Source organism: Oncorhynchus mykiss, chromosome 8, assembly GCF_057628025.1.
Source record: "Oncorhynchus mykiss isolate SJ-2025 chromosome 8, ASM5762802v1, whole genome shotgun sequence".
NCBI lineage: Eukaryota > Metazoa > Chordata > Actinopteri > Salmoniformes > Salmonidae > Oncorhynchus > Oncorhynchus mykiss.
Window position 1 is genome coordinate 10,565,907 of NC_143029.1, and position 18,757 is coordinate 10,584,663.

Sequence of the window (18,757 nt, forward strand, 5' to 3'; positions counted from 1 at the left end):
TAGTGGTATGTAGATGTTAGTTGGTGGTATGTAATAGTGGTATGTAGATGTTAGTTGGTGGTATGTAATAGTGGTATGTAGATGTTAGTTGGTGGTATGTAATAGTGGTATGTAGATGTTAGTTGGTGGTATGTAATAGTGGTATGTAGATGTTAGTTGGTGGTATGTAATAGTGGTATGTAGATGTTAGTTGGTGGTATGTAATAGTGGTATGTAGATGTTAGTTGGTGGTATGTAATAGTGGTATGTAGATGTTAGTTGGTGGTATGTAATAGTTGTATGTAGATGTTAGTTGGTGGTATGTAATAGTGGTATGTAGATGTAAGCTGGTGGTATGTAATAGTGGTATGTAATAGTGGTATGTAGATGTTAGTTGGTGGTATGTAATAGTGGTATGTAGATGTTAGTTGGTGGTATGTAATAGTGGTATGTAGATGTTAGTTGGTGGTATGTAATAGTGGTATGTAGATGTTAGTTGGTGGTATGTAATAGTGGTATGTAGATGTTAGTTGGTGGTATGTAATAGTGGTATGTAGATGTTAGTTGGTGGTATGTAATAGTGGTATGTAGATGTTAGTTGGTGGTATGTAATAGTGGTATGTAGATGTTCGTTGGTGGTATGTAATAGTGGTATGTAGATGTTAGTTGGTGGTATGTAATAGTGGTATGTAGATGTTAGTTGGTGGTATGTAATAGTGGTATGTAGATGTTAGTTGGTGGTATGTAATAGTGGTATGTAGATGTTAGTTGGTGGTATGTAATAGTGGTATGTAGATGTTAGTTGGTGGTATGTAATAGTGGTATGTAGATGTTAGTTGGTGGTATGTAATAGTGGTACATAGATGTTAGAGATTCTTGGATTCTGGAGCAGTGGAAACGTGTTCTCTGGAGTGATGAATCAAGCTTCACCATCTGGCAGTCCAAAGGATTAATCTGGGTTTGGCGGATGTCAGTAGAATGCTGCCTGCCCCAATGCATAGTGTCAAATGTGAAGTTTGGTGGAGGAGGAATAATGGTCTGGGGCTGTTTTCATGGTTCGGGCTAGGCCCCTTAGTTCCAGTGAAGGGAAATCTTAACGCTACAGCATTTAATGACATTCTAGACGATACTGTGCTTCCAACTTTGTAGCAACAGTTTGGGGAAGGCCCCAGCATGACAATGCCCTCATGCACAAAGTAAGGTCCATACAGAAATGGTTTGTCGCGATCGTTGTGGAAGACCTTGATTAGCCTCAACCCCATCGAACACCTTCAGGATGAATTGGAACGCCAACTGCGAGCCAGGCCTAATCGCACAACATCAGTAACCGACCTCACTAATGCTTTGATGGCTGAATGGAAGCAAGTCCCCGCAGCAATGTTCCAACATCTAGTGGAAAGCCTTCCCAGAAGAGTGGAGGCTGTTATAGCAGCAATGTTCCAACATCTAGTGGAAAGCCTTTCCAGAAGAGTGGAGGCTGTTATAGCAGCAATGTTCCAACATCTAGTGGAAAGCCTTCCCAGAAGAGTGGAGGCTGTTATAGCAGCAATGTTCCAACATCTAGTGGAAAGCCTTCCCAGAAGAGTGGAGGCTGTTGTAGCAGCAAAGGGGGGGACCAACTCCATATTAATGCCCATGATGTTCGACGAGCAGGTGTCCACGTACTTTTGGTCATGTAGTGTAAGAAAGTCCCTGGTTCGAGCCCAGGTGGGACGGAAGCAACACTGTTACACTGTATATCTGTTCAAACAACACACACGTTAGAGAGAGAGAGAAAGTGAGAAAGTGGCTGAGGTCTGTTATTGATCAGTTGCCTTTGCTCTCACCAACTCACCGACAGCTACACTCCAGGCAGGCGTGCCAGTCGTCAGATATGAGTGATTTACGACCAATCAAAAACAGCAACACTCATGTGCTCCGTTCCTTGCTCTCGGTTAGTGCCAATTATCCTGACGCATTAGACACAGTTGGGGTGGTTCCGTGTGGCTCAGTTGGTAGAGCATGGCATTTGCAATGCCAGGGTTGTTGGGTTTGATTCCTACGGGGCACCATTATAAAAATGTATGAACACACTACTATTGTAAGTCGCTCTGGATAAGAGCATCTGTTAAATGACTGAAATGTGATTCATAACAGGAAATATCCTCTTCTTTCTTTCAGGCTGTCACCTGAGATATCTCTGGTTAGGTCAGGGTGTGACTAGGGTGGATACGCTAGTTTTTGCATTGTCTAGGAGTTTTGTATTGTCTAGGGTTTTTGTATGTCTAGGGTTTTTGTATGTCTAGGGTTTTGGAGGTCTAGGTATTTGTATGTTTATGGTGGCCTGATATGGTTCCCAATCAGAGGCAGCTGTTTATCGTTGTCTCTGATTGGGGATCATATTTAGGCAGCCATTTCCCTTTTGGTGTTTGTGGGATCTTATTCTATGTTTAGTTGCCTGTCTGCACTATCCGTATAGCTTCACGGTTCGTTTTCTTATTTTGTTAGTTTGTTCAGTGTTCATTCGTTAAATAAATAAGAATGTACGCATACCACGCTGCACCTTGGTCCGATCCTTATAACGAACGTGACACAGGCATTCAAGTTGAGAAGGGGGAAATCTCACAGCTTTGTATCGTATGCCTATGGACACACATTGTTACATTCAATATTCTTAAAAATATATGATTTTTTTTTTAAATGTAAATATTAGTAGAATTGAATGAGGGTGAAGAGAGAGATGGAAATACAGATTACAGGAGGGTCCAGGATTCAAACTTTTAAGCTGCTTTTCAACTCTAACAACAGTGTTCCACTATTGGTGTATACACCATGGTGTGATAATAGGGAAATTGTGTTTCCATAGCTAGGGTTGACAGTGAGGACTTGTGAAGAGAAGAATCAACAACCTCTGCATTATCAAGACAGTTGCTTTGTTCGAAAGGTGTTAACTGTCAAAGGTGTAAACCCATGTTCACAATGGCTCATTGTTATGTAAATGAGGCCCGAACAGTACAAGAGGCCTAAACTCTGCTCCACGTCAGAGCAAGTCCTCTGGAGACATTAGAGGGAGATGTTTATGTGCTGCAGGCAGCGGCTGTTAGCTGCTCGACCAGCCCCAGGAAATATATTCAATATATTCAATGCTATTCAATACGTTGACTCAACAACTCACATGCTGTTCATTTGGCCAACGCATCAGAACGACCAACCCGTATTCAGTATTGTTGTCATCTCATCATGCATAGCTAAGACAAGGGATCCTTTGAAGGTTGCATTATCTCATGTCTCTTTTATCCCTCATGATGATGCACTTAGTCATCTGACGTTGCTCGTCGAGTACTTCCCAATGGCACCTTATTCCCTACATAGTGCACTGCTTTCGACTAGAGAACCAACGGTCCTGGTCTAAAGTAGTGCCCTATTTGTGCCTTGTTACAAACAGGATGCATGTTATCAAATATGTTTTATTCTTTACAGGGTTCCTTCTTTTCACTCTGTCAATTAGGTTAGTATTGTGGAGTAACTACAATGTTGGTGGAGGATCCTCCGTTTTCTCCTATCACAACCATTAAACTCTGTAACTGTTTTAAAATCACCATTGGCCTCATGGTGAAATCCCTGAGCGGTTTCCTTCCTCTCTGGCAACTTAGGAAGTTAGGAAGGACGCCTGTATCTTTGTATTGACTGGGTGTATTGATATACCATACAAAGCCTAATGAATAACTTCACCATGCTGGTCTTTGTGGTTGAATCTGTGCTTAAAATTCACTACTCGATTGAGAGACCTTACAGATGTGAGGGGTACAGAGATGGGGTAGTTACTCAAAAATCATGTTAACCACTATTATTGAACACAGAATGAGTGCATGCAACTTATTATGCAATTTGTTAAGCACATTTCTACTCCTAAACTTATTTTGGCTTTCCATAACAAAGGGGTTGAATACTTACTGACTCAAGACATTTCAGCTTAAATGTTTTATTAATTTCAAGATATTTCTAGAAACAAAATTCTAATTTCGAAATGATGGGGTATTGTGTGTAGGCCAGTGACAAAACATCTCAGTCTAATCCATTTTAAATTCAGGCTGTTACACACCAACATTTATGGATAAGTCAAAGGGTGTGAAGTCACTGTAATTGTCTTTATGATGTCAATATCCATTCATATGGTTATGGTTATATGGCCGTGCCATCTGTCAGTGGTCTATTTTTGCTCTCAAGATGGTACAGTATCATGATCAGGTGGTCCGTTGTAGTTGCCAAGGCCCCCAATGCGTTTTGTTTACGACTCCTTCATTCATTTCTTGGAACACTTCACAATGTACCTTCTGCCATAGAAATATACTGAATTGATTATATTTACATGTATAAGCCTTTAACCACCTCCTCACCTCCTACCTCCTTACCATCTACCTCCTTACCTCCTACCTCATACCTAATCTTCAGTTGACTCTTCTTCAGAGGTTAGGGTGACTGTAATTAAAGCATTGAGACATGGGCAATAATAGTGGCAGCTTGGGTAAAAATCTATGGTTCATTAAGACCACATGTCTTATATGAATCAATATGTCAATGAGATGCTGTACTGTTTGTCTACAAAAATCGACCTACTCTATGTTCTATATAGGTTATGTGACCTTTAACCTACTTGAATGAGGGAACTCTGATGTGAACTCATAGTGGAAGTTGAAGTCACAGTGTACAAAAATTAAACAGATAGGTTCTATAGCTAACTCATCTTCCACAGAGTCTTCTTCGGGGCTAAACATGACACATTTCATGAAATAAATTAAGCTATTTTAGTGACATGGTTACTAATCTATGGTTTTTTAAAGATTATTTTGTAAAATACTGTAGGTGGGGCGTGTCTGATTTGAAAGATGGGATGTTTTTAAAAAAAATTATGGCTAGGGATTTTCTACTTAAATTTTTTTATTTTACACTAAAGAAAATGCATTTTTCATTGCATCTAAATCTTGATATCTCACATGCAACCATCTGCACACAAACATGCTAAAACGTGTATTAATGAATTGACGGTACTCCTATACGTTTAAAATGATGAAAATGTGTGTTTTCATGGATGGAGCAACTGAAAGAGACAGAACTGAATATTAAATGCATACCATCTAAAGACATAACAGAAATTGGATAGCAAGGCTACTCTAGTCCATTCTGTCCTGCCTCCGTAACGTTTATATGATTAGGAGGCCTCCACGCATTCCACATTTTTATTGAATGACACATTTCTCTAAATAAACTGTCAATCACCTGGTTTCCATGGAAACTGGGCGGTACACTACCTGCATGCTGCTCGCCGGAGTCTCTCTCGCTCGCTGCAAGCAGGGAGCAGGCATGGGTTTGAAAAGGACACTCAAGCCTGGCAGTGGCAGGGGCGCGCTGTAGTTGAAGGAAACTGGAGATTTCTACTATAGCCGTCAACGCCAACCGAAAACCGCCGACTAATTTTGTTCTTCAGGATTAGGCTTTATCAGGTAGACCCAGGTAGGCTATACGTGTATTTCCAGGATATTACTGTTGACCAGTAAATAGATTTAAAACTCAACCAAGCATGTCATCTCTCCGTTTCGCATGTGAAGCAAGGTGGTGAGAGGGAGTGCAGGGTTCATCGTTTAGTTGGCAAAGATCTTTTGGCGCCATAAATGTAAGCAAGCTTCATCAGCCTAGATGAAAGGAAAAATATCAATTGTAGCCAAAAATATAAATTACAGCATATTACTGATAGCATGATAACTGTAGCATGTGCTTTGCATAATCCAATATCCTAAACTCATTCAATGCAATAGCCTGATGAGAGGTTGGATCATTGGAATTTGTTTAACTGAAATGTATTAGATATTGTAAATTAAAAGCTGATATCCTGTCTGATATTGAGCCAATGATCCAATGATTTTTCAATGAATTCATTATAAAGGGGACAACATTATGATGCATTATATATGCCAGGTGGTGCTTGAAATATGATTATAATGTTCTGCCTTCAGATAGGCTAAATGGCCCTATACATTTTTGGTTATGCATATTTGTCTCATTTTCAGATCAATAAATGATTTCATATAGTCATTTAATCTTAGATAAAGGACTGTGTACTGTGTACTGTATCTTGTGATCATTCAAGGAAAACTATCAACTAAGCAGCCATTTATAACAAGGTAAACAGGATGAGTCAACTGAGCCAGCCTGTAATTGTCTTGTCCATCATTCTAAGAGGCATGTTTATGAAAACATCTGTGTAATTTAATTATACATTATCAGTCTGAGTCAGATTGATAGCTTTTTCTGGGAACAATGTGATATGAAACTGACAACTTAAATGTTTACTTCAGTTATATCAGACCGAAAGCTGTCTCAAAGACTAACTTCTGTCAGTCAGTTTATGAAAATACTTTGTTCAATTTGTTCAAGTGATCTTATATACAGTGAACTCCAAAAGTATTGGAACTGTGACACATGTGTTGTTGTTGTGGCTCTGTACTCCAGCACTTTGGGTTTGAAATGACACAACGACTATGAGGTTAAAGTGCAGACTGTCAGTTCTAATTTGAGGGTATTTTCATCCATATCGGGTGAACCGTTTAGAAATTACAGCACTTTTTGTACCCAGTCCCCCCATTCCAGGGGACCAAAAGTATTGGGACAAATTCACTACTGTGTATTAAAGTAGTCAAAAGTTTAGTATTTGGTCCCATATTCCTAGCACGCGATACATTAAGCTTGTGACTCTACAAACTTGTTGGATGCGTCTGTTGTTTGTTTTGGTTTCTGTTTCAAATTATTTTCTGCCCAATAGAATGAATGGTAAATAATGTATTGTGTCATTTTGGAGTTACCTTTATTGTAAATAAGAATAAAATAACACTTTTACGTTAATGTGGATGCTACCATGATTACGGATAGTCCTGACTGAATCATGAATTATAATAAGTGAGAAAGTTAGATGCACAAATATCATACCCCATCCTAATGCTAATCTCCCCTTTTATTGTAATGGTGAGCGGTTAGCATGTCTTGTGTGGTTGTAACTTTGTCACTCATCATTATTCCCGATTCATTCAGGACTATCCGTAATCATGGTAGCATCCACATTAATGTAGAAGTGTTTAGAAACATTCTCTATTGTTATTTACAATTAAAGGTAACTCCAAAATGACACAACACATTATTTACCATTAATTTCTATTGGACACAAAATAATCTGAAATACAACCAAAACAAACAGCAAATCCATCCAACAAGTTTGTAGAGTCACAGGCTTGATGTAATCATTGTGTGCTAGAAATTTGGGACCAAATGCAAAACTTTTGACTACTTTCAGCTTGTCCCAATACCTTTGGTCCCCTAAAATAGAGGAACTGTGTACAAAAATGCTGTAGTTTCACCCGATATGGATGAAAATAGCCTCAAATTAAAGCTGATAGTCTGCACATTAATCTCATAGTCATTGTATAATTTCAAATCCAGAGTGCTGGAAACAACAACAAATGTGTCACTGTCCCAATACTTTTGGAGCTCAATGTATTTTATGTAGACTAAATGCTTAATGCTGTACATACATGATTACAGTAGCTTTGGGCATAACTGAAGCTTAATCAGCGTTTGGAATGAATGAATTAACATGGCAATGTACATGACAATTACAATTCTAATTTAGTCATTCTCTGTTGATTTTCCCCAGGTTTGAGGATTTGTTGGTAATTAGAAGAGAGAACTTGACAGCTTGCTGTGCATAAGTGAGGTGCGTTCTTCATTTCTAATCCTTCAGTAGCATTCACTTTGGTGCTGGGCTATAAACTAACCAATGGCGACTGAGGGGGGCCAAGATGGACAGCGTCAGAAAAACGTTGTTTTGAAGAGGAAGTTGACCGGTCCACCCAGACTCCTCCTGGGCAAATCAAAATCCAACAACCAGAGAGGTGACAGGTCTGAGGCTCATTCTAAGAAGAGAAACAAAAGAGTGAACATCATCAATGGAAGTCAGATGGATTCCTCCATCAAACAGTCAAATATAGAAGCTGGAGAGACGGGATCATCACAACTTGTAGCCACTTCAGACGACATCTGTACAACCTCAAAAATGGATGAGGATCAAGCTTCATCTGAACTACCCACTGAGCCCTCAAGGTGGCGCTCCACCTCAGATGAGGATGAGACCAGTGAAGGCCAATTGGAAGGACACAGTAAGACGAGGAAATCAACAAAGCATGGCTGGAGAAGGTTATTTTCCCCGGCTCTCATTTGCGTCAGAAGACAAAGGAAGAAGTACGCTGCAAAAACTTCAATCCAGGGTGGTGACCAGGGAGTTGTACAAGCTGAGAGACTAACTCACACTGAAGCAAAGTCAATGGGAGAAGACACCATCTCCTTGAGTGACAAGTGTGTCCGCGATGCGCCTGACATTGACAATGTCAAGAAAAGGAGACGCAGGTTTACCATCCGGACGTGGCCGACCTTCAAGCGGCTCTTGACAGTGTCTTACGTCCGCGGCCAAAGGCCAAAACAGGGAAATGTTGTACAGGTGGTCTCTGAAGACGTCCAACAACCGTCAGTGACCTTCAGGAAGACATTTCAGCATTTTTTGATGTGTGGAAGAAGGGCACCTTCAGCTGTGATCCCTCTGGAAGACAAGGACACCCAGGACACTGGAGACAAGGACAACCAGGACACTGGAGACAAGGACAACCAGGACACTGGAGACAAGGACAACCAGGACACTGGAGACAAGGATAACCAGGACACTGGAAACAAGGACAACCAGGACACTGGAGACAAGGAGACTGAGGTGGAGCCAATGGGGACACAAGACAAGGGACAACAGTGCACATCTGACATCCAGGGGGTTGAGCTTCTGGAAAAGGGGGCTGAGGTTAGAGGACAATGTACAGAGAGAGTGACAGTGTGTGCCGAAGTGAGTGCCCTGCAGCCCGAGAACGAATGCCCAACGGACACCCTAACGAGCCCAGAGTCCCTACCAGTGAGTCCCATCCCGACAAGAGTAGTAAGACCAGAGGTAGATACAGAATACACAGAGACCAGTCCAATGGGTGATTCAAAGGAAACAGGGATATTGGAACCTAAGACTTCTTTCAAAACTAAGTTATGGGAAACTGAGACTTCTACCAACACAGACTCAATTCTCAGTGAAGTCATCAATGTTACCATGGATGCTAACGAGATGCAAGGAGATGAACTGGATCATATCCAGTGTTTAGAGAAGGACAAGGTCATTGAGTCAGACTGTGTGATAATCAATACACTCAACAGCGTTGCCATGGACACTAATGAGTATCCCTCAGACTCAAATCAGATAATTTCTTCAGAGAATGCTGCTGAGGACTCTGCTGATGCATCTGAGGAGAATGACACACTCTGCATGATCACGGTAGATAACATTGTGCAAAATGGCCCGCCCTTGACCAACATCAGCATCACCCCCGGGACTGACTCGGATCAGGATGTGTCCGACCAGGATGGCCATGAGGTGGGGGATGAAAGCGGCAAGAGTGGCCTCCTGACGGAGGACGACCAGGACTTGTTGTGTGAAGAGAACCTGTTAGTACAGACGGCTCGCTTCTTGGTCCAGGCAGTCATGAGCGCTGCCATGGAGCAGCTCTCAATGGAACAGAGAGGCACTCCCACCACAGTCCACAGGGAGGCGCAAGGGAGTCGAGATCACGCTTGACACCCCCTTCCGTATGTATGACCCCATTTGGATCAGCAGAGTTGCGTTCATTACGGCACACAGCGGAAAAAGTTTTAAAACATTTTGCAACAGAAAATGGAAATTATAGTTTCTTATTGAACCAGTAGTTTCTGTTTCAATCCGTTTTCTTCCGTTTTGTGTCTAATGAACACGACCCAGGATTATTGAGAAAATATATTTTTTAAATTAGACAAGTATACATCTGTAAACCACTTTTAAAGTTATTGTTGTTTACAACTTGTTGTTAACAAACCAAACTGCTGCTGTTCATATAAATCTAAACCAGAGAACCGTATTGACACAATACATTTTTACAATATATTCTCCACAAGTGGTGGCACTCAATTTTCACAATTACCATCACAAACATTTTAACTGTTCGGTGTGACTGTGTGTTTTGAAAATGATGGAACTAAGGGCTCTATTCAATCAATATCGCAGAAAATCAGCGTAACTGCGTGATTGAATTTTCAAGGCAATGTTCCTGACTGCATTCTCAGTAAACTCTGCATATGTCACCTCAATCGGAAATTACCTTCACATTTCTAGCGCACAATCTGTAGCTCTTCAGTGATACAGATTGAATATTGTCCTTATACCTCAATTACGGTTTATTTGCCTATAGAACAGAAAGTCTCAGATTCTCAGATAAAGTTTATCTGTTCATCTGAATAAAATATAGTTCTTAAAAAGCTGAGATCCACGCTAGGGAAACAGCGTCACTGGCTACCCCAGGCGCATTTGTTATTTTTTTTTGTTTTGAGCCAATGAGCAACCAACATCGTGATACATTACTCTGCTGTTCTATCGCGCAATGACGTGTAACGATGTCAGCGGGGAAAAACAGTGCTGGTTGTTGATGTAACGTCTTCGTTGTTGTAATATCGCAAATGGTCACGCCAGTTTCACCGCTACCGATTCCAATTTTAATTAATCAAACATTTGATGATGTATTTAAGATATGGTGATTATTTCACACGATGAAAGTCTTAGGCTCTTATTGACTAGTGTCTTGCCCTCTGGTTGCTGTTTAATAGATGTTTAAGCATACATTGCTCAGTTAAAAAGCTTTCTCTCTTATGTGTATAGAGACTATACAACGCTTAACGTTACACCTGTAACTTGTCATAAGAAAATATGAGGTACCCTAGTCCGAATAGAACTCTGTGCTGTCGTTTTTCTGTGTGAATGTCATTCTGTCATGGGATAATAATGATTACACAGTTTGACACCTGGTGTACCTGGATAAATACAACCTAGTCTCCAGGTGGCTATTTGTTGTCATTCTGTCATCATTGCTTGACCTCCTGGACTTCAGAGGAGATTTTGCAGTATTTGGAAACAAGACCAGCAAACATCTGTCTTGATGCAACACAACATTCAATACATGGAGGCTTGCTGGTTTCCCAAAGGCCTCTTTTAGAGGTGGGGGACTGTGAGGCAAACAGCAATGACATCATTAGAAGTGGATACCAGGCTCTCGTAACCAAAAAAATGTGTCATCCAATGATATGAGCCAACTCTCTGGTCTGACCATGAGCAGTATGTCCTGTATGTGTGATCACCTCCTTGAGATCTGGCTACGGAGGCAATCACTTCAGAGGAGTGAAGGGTGTTGACAGTCTTTTAATGTGACGGGTGAGGATTGATTCAATTGTGAAGAGAAAAATTGCCTTTTCTAATTGAGTTATGTGAGTAATATATATTTGTTGTTGTTTTATGTTAAGTGTGTATAATGTGCTGGTGGATATTTATTTATCAATATATTTTCTGTTTGAAAACTGTCACCAATTAAATGATCGGAATGACATGCATAATCTCACTCCTGATCTACCTATTTTTAGCTGCAATATGTGAAAATGATCTTCTCCAGTGAAGTCTGCAGTGTGTTTCTATAGCGATAGAGCTGTCTTATATTTAATTATAACCTACCTATCACCAAGAAACTACCAATTTGAACCATTACAGTTCTGTTTAGTTTCTCAGTTTCTTCTCATCATGCTTCTTCTCTGTTAATTAAGGCACAATAATAGTTTGCCATTTGATTGGGAGGGTGGGGTACTACTTATTGTTCTTACAGCCTCAGCTTAATCTTACTTTATGGCAGATTGTAACAATGTATTTTTGGACATTTTGTTATTATCACAAGTAAGAGTTTGATGGGTTCCAGCACTATCTGTCCTATAATAAATCAGAATATACTTAACCTAGTGTTTGAGAGAGAATTGTGCTGTCTCAGAGCCAGAAGCCATCTGTCAATTTTAATATTTTTATGTTGAGCTCCAGAGGGATACATAAAACATTCTGTGTAGCTGTTCCATTAACCTGCTTCACTCAGAGAACCATGGCTACATCCCAATTCTCCACCCTTTTACAGAAGTGTGTACTTGCACACTCCCCATAATGGATTTAAAAGCACATGATTGGTGTAAGCATTGGCTTGGAGGGAGTTTCCACCTTTGTTAAATCCGTGTCGGGAACGTGTGCAAGTGCACACTTGTGGAAAAGGGTGGAGAATGAAAATTGTGACGCAGACGAATAAGCACGGGGTAGAAGAGAGGCCTGATTGGTACCTTTTGGGGATGAGTCCTTCAGCTCTTAAGTGGCCTCTGGTGGTAAGAAGTTGTTACTACAAGAACAGGGAACATAAAGCCTGGTTCAAGAAATGTTGCTGTTCTTGCTTACTCATTTGCAGTCCTTGTCTAGCGAAGTTTGGCATGACAATGAGTGACAAGGAGTCGGCATGATATAACACAAACAGACTTGCACTCAGGTTAGGGAACATACTAGGTGTGCTCTATAAATTGAGCTGTGTTGAGATTCTCCACCCTTCTCTAAGTGTGTCCTACTTTCTCTGTCCTCTGTCCCCTTTAAACACATTGTATTGGTGTAATCATAGGCTGATTGAAGTTACCACTGTAAATCTTGCTTTTACTTCCATGAGGGTGAGTGAATGTGTTTTTACACATGTCATGGATAAGGGTAGAGCATGGGACTAAAGCAATGGAGGCTGCTGAGGGGAGGACGGCTCATAATAATGTCTGGAACGGAGTGAATGGAATGACAAACATTGAACATTGAAACAATGTGTTTGATACCATTCCACCTACACCACTCCAGCTCCTCAATTAAGGTACCACCAGCCTCCTGTGGACAACAGCCATTGTATTTAGACACTGGTGTGTGTGTGTAACATTTACCTCATCACAATTACATGCAGCATTAAAAAAACAGAAATAGTGAGAGGGAAAGGGAAAGGAATTCCGATATCGGAAACAGATGTTTGGTTTGTAGAAACTAAACATTCCTATCAATGAGACGAGTTACATGAGACAATCTGTTACAAAATATATTTATTTACAAAACCTTTTCCATGTATGGAAAAGTGACACAGATTAAAGAAAACATGAAACCACGACAAAGTGTATGACAAAGTGGAAAAGCCATAGAAGAGTAGCCAACTGAAACATACCAGAGGTCACACACACCAACAGGATAGAATGGAAACAAACCCAGAAAGGTCAATTTGATAATCCTAGGTTTATACTGTCTATCGCAGTACATACAGGTTCCTGGTTCAACATTACTAGATGCATTCTTCTACACACGCTGATAGCCATTGCCACATATCCGTCAAATATGAATCTACAATCGCACAATAATAAAGCTTTAGAGAACTATTTAAGTTCAGAGTATCTCTTTTAGTCACTTCTACTCTTGCCTGGCTACCCAGACTCTTTGCTCTGGCCAAACGCTACGCCACGCCCACGGACTTTGGTTGTTTTCTCCGCCATGAGTCTGGATCTGAGTACCTCCCCAACCCTCCACCCTTTACCAAAGGCGAACACTTTGTTTTGTACAATGCCCTTCGTCACCAAAACCCTCCGTCTTTCAATGATGGCAGTCTCAGACTGAAGTATGTAGCTAACGACAGAGCAGCGGAAGAACTTAGTGTGAGTCGTCAGGCTACTTCTGCCTGTTATGAGCTAAAATAAGTCCTTCCTCTTAGTGTTGTCAAGGATTTAATTTACATTTTATTTAACTAGGCAAGTCAGTTAAGGACAAATTCTTATTTACAATGACGGCCCACCCCAGCCAAACCTGGATAACGCTGGGCCAATTGTGTGCCACCCTATGGGACTCCCAATCATGGCTGGATGTGATACAGCCAGGATTTGAACCAGGGACTGGGACACCTCTTGCAGTGCCTTAGACCGCTGTGCCACTCGGCAGCACAGGATAAAGTACATTCAACAGGTTTCCTCTGTAGTTAAACACTGCTAAGGGTCGTATGTGTTAAACATCTCAGAGGAGTGCTGATTTAGAATCCGTTTTGCCTTTCAGATCTAGAATGAATAAGACGGGGGGACCTGATCCTAGATCAGCTCTCCTGTGACGCTTGAATACATCCCCAGGTTTTCCAGCTTTAAAGGTTTTGGGATGACACTTGTGGCTTTGTCTTCTTTTGCATACACGTCCATTTTCATAGTTAGTACACACTTCTTGAAGGTGAATGAAGCTTTGCCAAGCAAATTCTCTGCTAATTATCAAGTTTAGGTATACTGTGCTAGTTTGTAAGTGCTAGTTAGTGCTAGTTTGTTGAGATTAAAGAAAGAAAAAGAGGAACACCAAGCCCCTGCTCATGATTTGGGAGGGAAATATTGAAATGTTCCAATATGTGTAATGATGTACTACCATACATCAATTGTGTACTGCAACACTGTGGGCGTAAGAATTTGTCCCTTGCAAATTCCTGTAACCCTGACAACCCTCCATAACAACATGCCAGGCTCCATTTCAACAGCTACTTATTTCTGAGACTGAGAGTTATTTTCTGGAGAGTCAGAAAACAATGCAGATACATTTCCAATCAATATACCAGCTGGTAAAATATGACAACTGAGAGAGAGACAACACATTCCTCTTTAAAATACCATGTTCTATTCTATTCAACCGTTCACTGAATAAAATAACATACACTTTACACTGGATTCACATCACAGGGTTTCATCTAACGGACAGAGAGATGACGGTATTGACATAAGGACAGGATACAACCGGATCAGTGGAAAGATAATGACAAAAGGTAAGGAACGCAACTGAAACAGGGTCATGTTCAGTCGGAATCAAACTGAAGAAAACAAACTCAAACAGGGTGAAACAGGAGGCACTATCTGGAATCGTCCAATAAGAATCACTAAGTTTCGTTTTCCATTGCAAAAACGTTTTACTATTGTCGTGCCCTAATGAAGACGAACCAGCTGTGCACAGTCTCTGGTGAGTGCAGATGGGAGAATGAAGATGTATTCACAAAACACTTCTTATTACATAGCTGTTATCCCCGGGTAACTGTAAGGGTATAACTTATGTAAATTACCTTGTAACAAGTATAAGTACATAGTTCTTACCAATTACCATTGTTAATCCAGTTTTCTAAGAAAACACTCCAAAAAAAAGAGAGGCTACTGCATAATCACACAAACAAGAGTTATCAAATTCGGTGGTGACTCCAACACCAACACCTATGTAAAATGGGAGTTGATGTACTTCTTTCATTTCTACAGTTTGTTTTCGCTTTCATTCCACAGCGATGTTGTCCACGCTCTCCTGCGAGATCTCAGAGTCTAGCGAATAGCAGGAGCTGCCATTGTCCTGAGCTTCCCTGTTTGCCTCCTCCGCCAGCGGTACTGTAGTGCTTGCCACCACCCCGCCGCCCTCCGGTGGCCCCTCGCAGAAGTGCCCAGAAGCGTGGATGAGCTGGCTGCAGAGGCGGCTGTAGCGATGGTAGCGCGACGGCTTGCCCGTGTGCGTGTACATGTGCTCCTGCAGCTGGCTCTTCTGGGTGAAGCGCAGGCTGCACACGGAGCAGGCGATCTTGCGCTTTCGTGTGTGACTGGTAGTGGAGGTGGTCATGGTGGCGGTGGGGGGTGTACTGGTGCCACCGGCTATACCCCCCCTGCTCCGCCTTAGCTCGGTGGCTAGCTCGTCAGCTAGGGCTTGGCTCTGTCTCAGGGCCTCCTCCAGGTAGCCTGCATCCTGCTGATCCTGGGGGCACCCCCGCTGCTGCTGCTGGTCCTCAGTGCCCACTGTGTCCCCTCCCCCGCCCTGGGAGAGGCCCTCCATTAGTCCGCTGGGATCCAGGGCGCAGGTGGCGTGGCTGAACAGGTGCTCGCGGAGCCCCTCGGGGGACGAGCAGCGCTCGCCGCACCGGGGGCACAGCAGCGCATGGGGGCCATCCTTGAACAAGAGGCCCTGGCAGGGGTTGCCGCCCTGGGCCAAAGGAGACGTCGGGGACCCTTCCCCGCCTGGCACCGGATGGCACTCCTCTCCCTCTTCCTCCACCGTCTCCTGCTTGATGCGCGTTGAGATGTCTGAGTCGTCGCCGGAAGCCACAGAGGAGACACCACGGAGGAGACCAGAGAAGGGCTGACAGCCTGATGAGGGGACGCCCTCCATCCCCACAGTCATCGAAAACTGGGTTGTGTGTGAACGGCCTGCCCGAGTGGACGAACGCCCGTCCTCGGGGCCGCCCCCTCCTCGGGCACCTGCACTACCTTTAGGGACCCCAGTACCCTCCTTGTTTGCTAACTGGGATGAAATCTGAATGCCGTACAGGTTGGACATGCGGACAAGGTCGGCGGTGGCGGCATCGGGTCCACCCTCACCAGGCTTACTGCACAGCTGGTAGGCATGGAGGAACTTGATGCCCTCCTGCAGGCGGCCCTGGTCCACCGGCTGCTTGGGGCCCATGCCCGTGTACATGATGTGGAGCAGGTAGCTGAAAACGTCTGGCTGGATGTCCGTGGGCTGGATCTTAATGCACTCACTATGAAGATGACGATAGACAGTGGGAGAGTATATTAGCCTTTACTCTCGAAGCACATTCATATTTCCTCTCTCTAATAACAAAGTATATCCAAGTCCCTTGAATTTTGTAAAGTTAGATATATGTATACAAACTAGTTAAGACCTTCTCTCGTGCAGGACATTCAGGTAATACAATGTACAAAAACAAACACTCGAGTGCATTACCAGTCTCAATTATATTCTATGAATCTATTCTTGCAGCCAAAGAAACATGTGGTTAACAACCAGTACAATGTGAGACAACTTACACAACACCCCTTCTAGTCCCCAATGTCACTGAAACAACCTCTGATGGTCACTAGACCCTGGTACTGTAAAACAAGACCAAACAATTATGGCCAACTATTTACTTGAAGGGACTTGCTATACACATAGGCACTCATTGGGTGGCAGGTAGCCTAGTGGTTAGAGCGTTGGACTAGCAACCAAAAGGTTGCAAGATCGAGTCCCTGAGCTAGGAAGGTAAAAATCTGTCGTTCTGCCCCTGAACAAGGCAGTTAAACCACTATTCCCTGGTAGGCCATCATTGAAAATAAGATTTTTTTCTTAACCGACTTGCCTAGTTAAATAAAGGTCAAATTTAATAACACCCTTAGTGTGTCACAGAATGCAACAGTCATGCAGTATGCATCTAACCTTGACTGATGAATGAAGATCATCTTGAAGTAGTTGGAGAAGGCAGCAAGCACGGCCCGGTGGGCCTTGAAGTACACGTTGCCAATGGCGACTGTGCAGTCGCACAAGAAGCCAAACTCCCTCTGGACGTTGAGCTGCTGCAAGAGGAACAGGCTGTGGCTGGAAACGTCCATGATACCCCCCACTCCACCTCATGTCACACACATAAATATACGCACATAGTAATTCATAATATAAAAATGAGGTTCATATGTTGTGCAGACCTGGGTTAAAATAGTATTCACTTCCTTTCAAATAGTTTGGGGCGGAGTTTGCACTTCTGGGACTATTCAAATTGGTTCCATTGTGCCAGGTAAGCTCAATAAATATACACAAATACCATTGGAACCCAGGCCAGGTCTGATTGCTGTGCAAAGACAACATGTGATTCTATAGGATCAAACTATTTTCTCAGCCTCTAGAACACACCGAAAATAAGTTGATAAAATGTCACACCTCTGAAGCATGCATTAAGCATGCATGCTGCTGAAACAATGGCGTACTCTGCTGGTCAAAAAACTGAAAGTAGCACCCCCCCCCCCCTTAAAAAAATACTATTGGCCAGATGTTGGCATCTGCGTAACTTTCTACCTGTTGACATCTTAGGTAGTAAGAGTTTCACTTCCGGTGTGAAAAGATTAAACATTGAGGAACCGCAACCTAATAATTACTTTGACATAAAAACAGTTCATTTTATGTCGATGTATACTTACGGCAAGGTTATTACATTGTAACTGATAGTGGGCCGATATAATATACCGTTACATTGTTGCAATAGATAGGGCATGTTTATATTGTAGCAAACCCTTTATTTAATTGTATCCATTTATGCTGACTACTTCAAAGCAGACGGGACAATATGATGGACTGTCAGACATAGCAACGCATGCATTCTTGCAACCGCCACAGATAAAGGGGTCAGCTTTCGAATGAAATATGCAAATAACCGAAAAATACCATCCTAAATTATGGTCAATATGCCAGTCCCCTATGTAGCCTACAACACACAGGCGGTCTCAAAATATATTCGCCAGCTTGTTTCACTACAGCATCACATCGATTCGCACACGTCTGCGTAGTAGCCTATCAAGTGTTCCTGCCGACCGAATCAAGTGTTCCTTCTAGACAAAATCAACAACCGTGAACAGCCTCGATAACCCACACGGGCCCCAATGCATGCATTTGGATATCCCCTCCTATTTGCAAAACAAAGCAAATACGATAATCGGAAGTCTTTCTTACCACCTATTTGCGAAATATATATTAAATAAAGGTTTATATTTCGTACGTAGTCTATTTGTTGCCACAGAGAAATTCTCGCACGGTCTCGCGCGTCTTCCTATGTGATTGTCTCCTGAGGTTGTTATTCGTCACGTGACTATACAGTAGCCTACTGTATATTTGCTGTTCTGTCATAAAAGGTGTGAACATTTTGTAAATACCGTGTGTAAAAAAAAAACAAGTTGTTCAAATTGTGTAAATACCGTGTGTTTTACGTTCCCCTAAAACATATGTCGTTGGTTGACAAGC

The 18,757-nt window shown here is 42.3% G+C and overlaps 2 protein-coding genes across 2 annotated transcripts; one reads left to right on the forward strand and one right to left on the reverse strand.

The window, feature by feature from the left end:
- Positions 1-7,665: 7,665 nt before the first annotated feature.
- Positions 7,666-11,891, forward strand: LOC110529342 (uncharacterized). Its single transcript, XM_021611475.3, has one exon. It carries the CDS (start codon positions 7,784-7,786, stop codon positions 9,662-9,664), a length of 1,881 nt encoding a protein of 626 aa, XP_021467150.3. The 5' UTR covers positions 7,666-7,783; the 3' UTR covers positions 9,665-11,891.
- Positions 11,892-13,023: 1,132 nt separating this feature from the next.
- Positions 13,024-18,592, reverse strand: LOC110529344 (zinc finger and BTB domain-containing protein 25). The gene is made up of 3 exons (XM_021611477.3): positions 18,470-18,592; positions 17,189-17,378; positions 13,024-16,511 (listed from the first exon to the last, which is right to left on the reverse strand). The coding sequence occupies exons 2-3, from the start codon at positions 17,359-17,361 to the stop codon at positions 15,263-15,265; spliced, it is 1,422 nt and encodes a 473-aa protein (XP_021467152.3). The 5' UTR covers positions 17,362-17,378; positions 18,470-18,592; the 3' UTR covers positions 13,024-15,262.
- Positions 18,593-18,757: the final 165 nt, after the last annotated feature.

Excerpts from the sequence above, each read along its gene's own strand:
- LOC110529342 (XM_021611475.3), top strand. The coding sequence starts at position 7,784 with ATGGCGACTGAGGGGGGCCAAGATGGACAGCGTCAGAAAAACGTTGTT.
- LOC110529344 (XM_021611477.3), bottom strand. The coding sequence starts at position 17,361 with ATGGACGTTTCCAGCCACAGCCTGTTCCTCTTGCAGCAGCTCAACGTC. Across the intron at positions 16,512-17,188 it reads ATCTTCATTCATCAGTCAAG|TGAGTGCATTAAGATCCAGC; the intron begins GTTAGATGCATA and ends TCATCTTCATAG.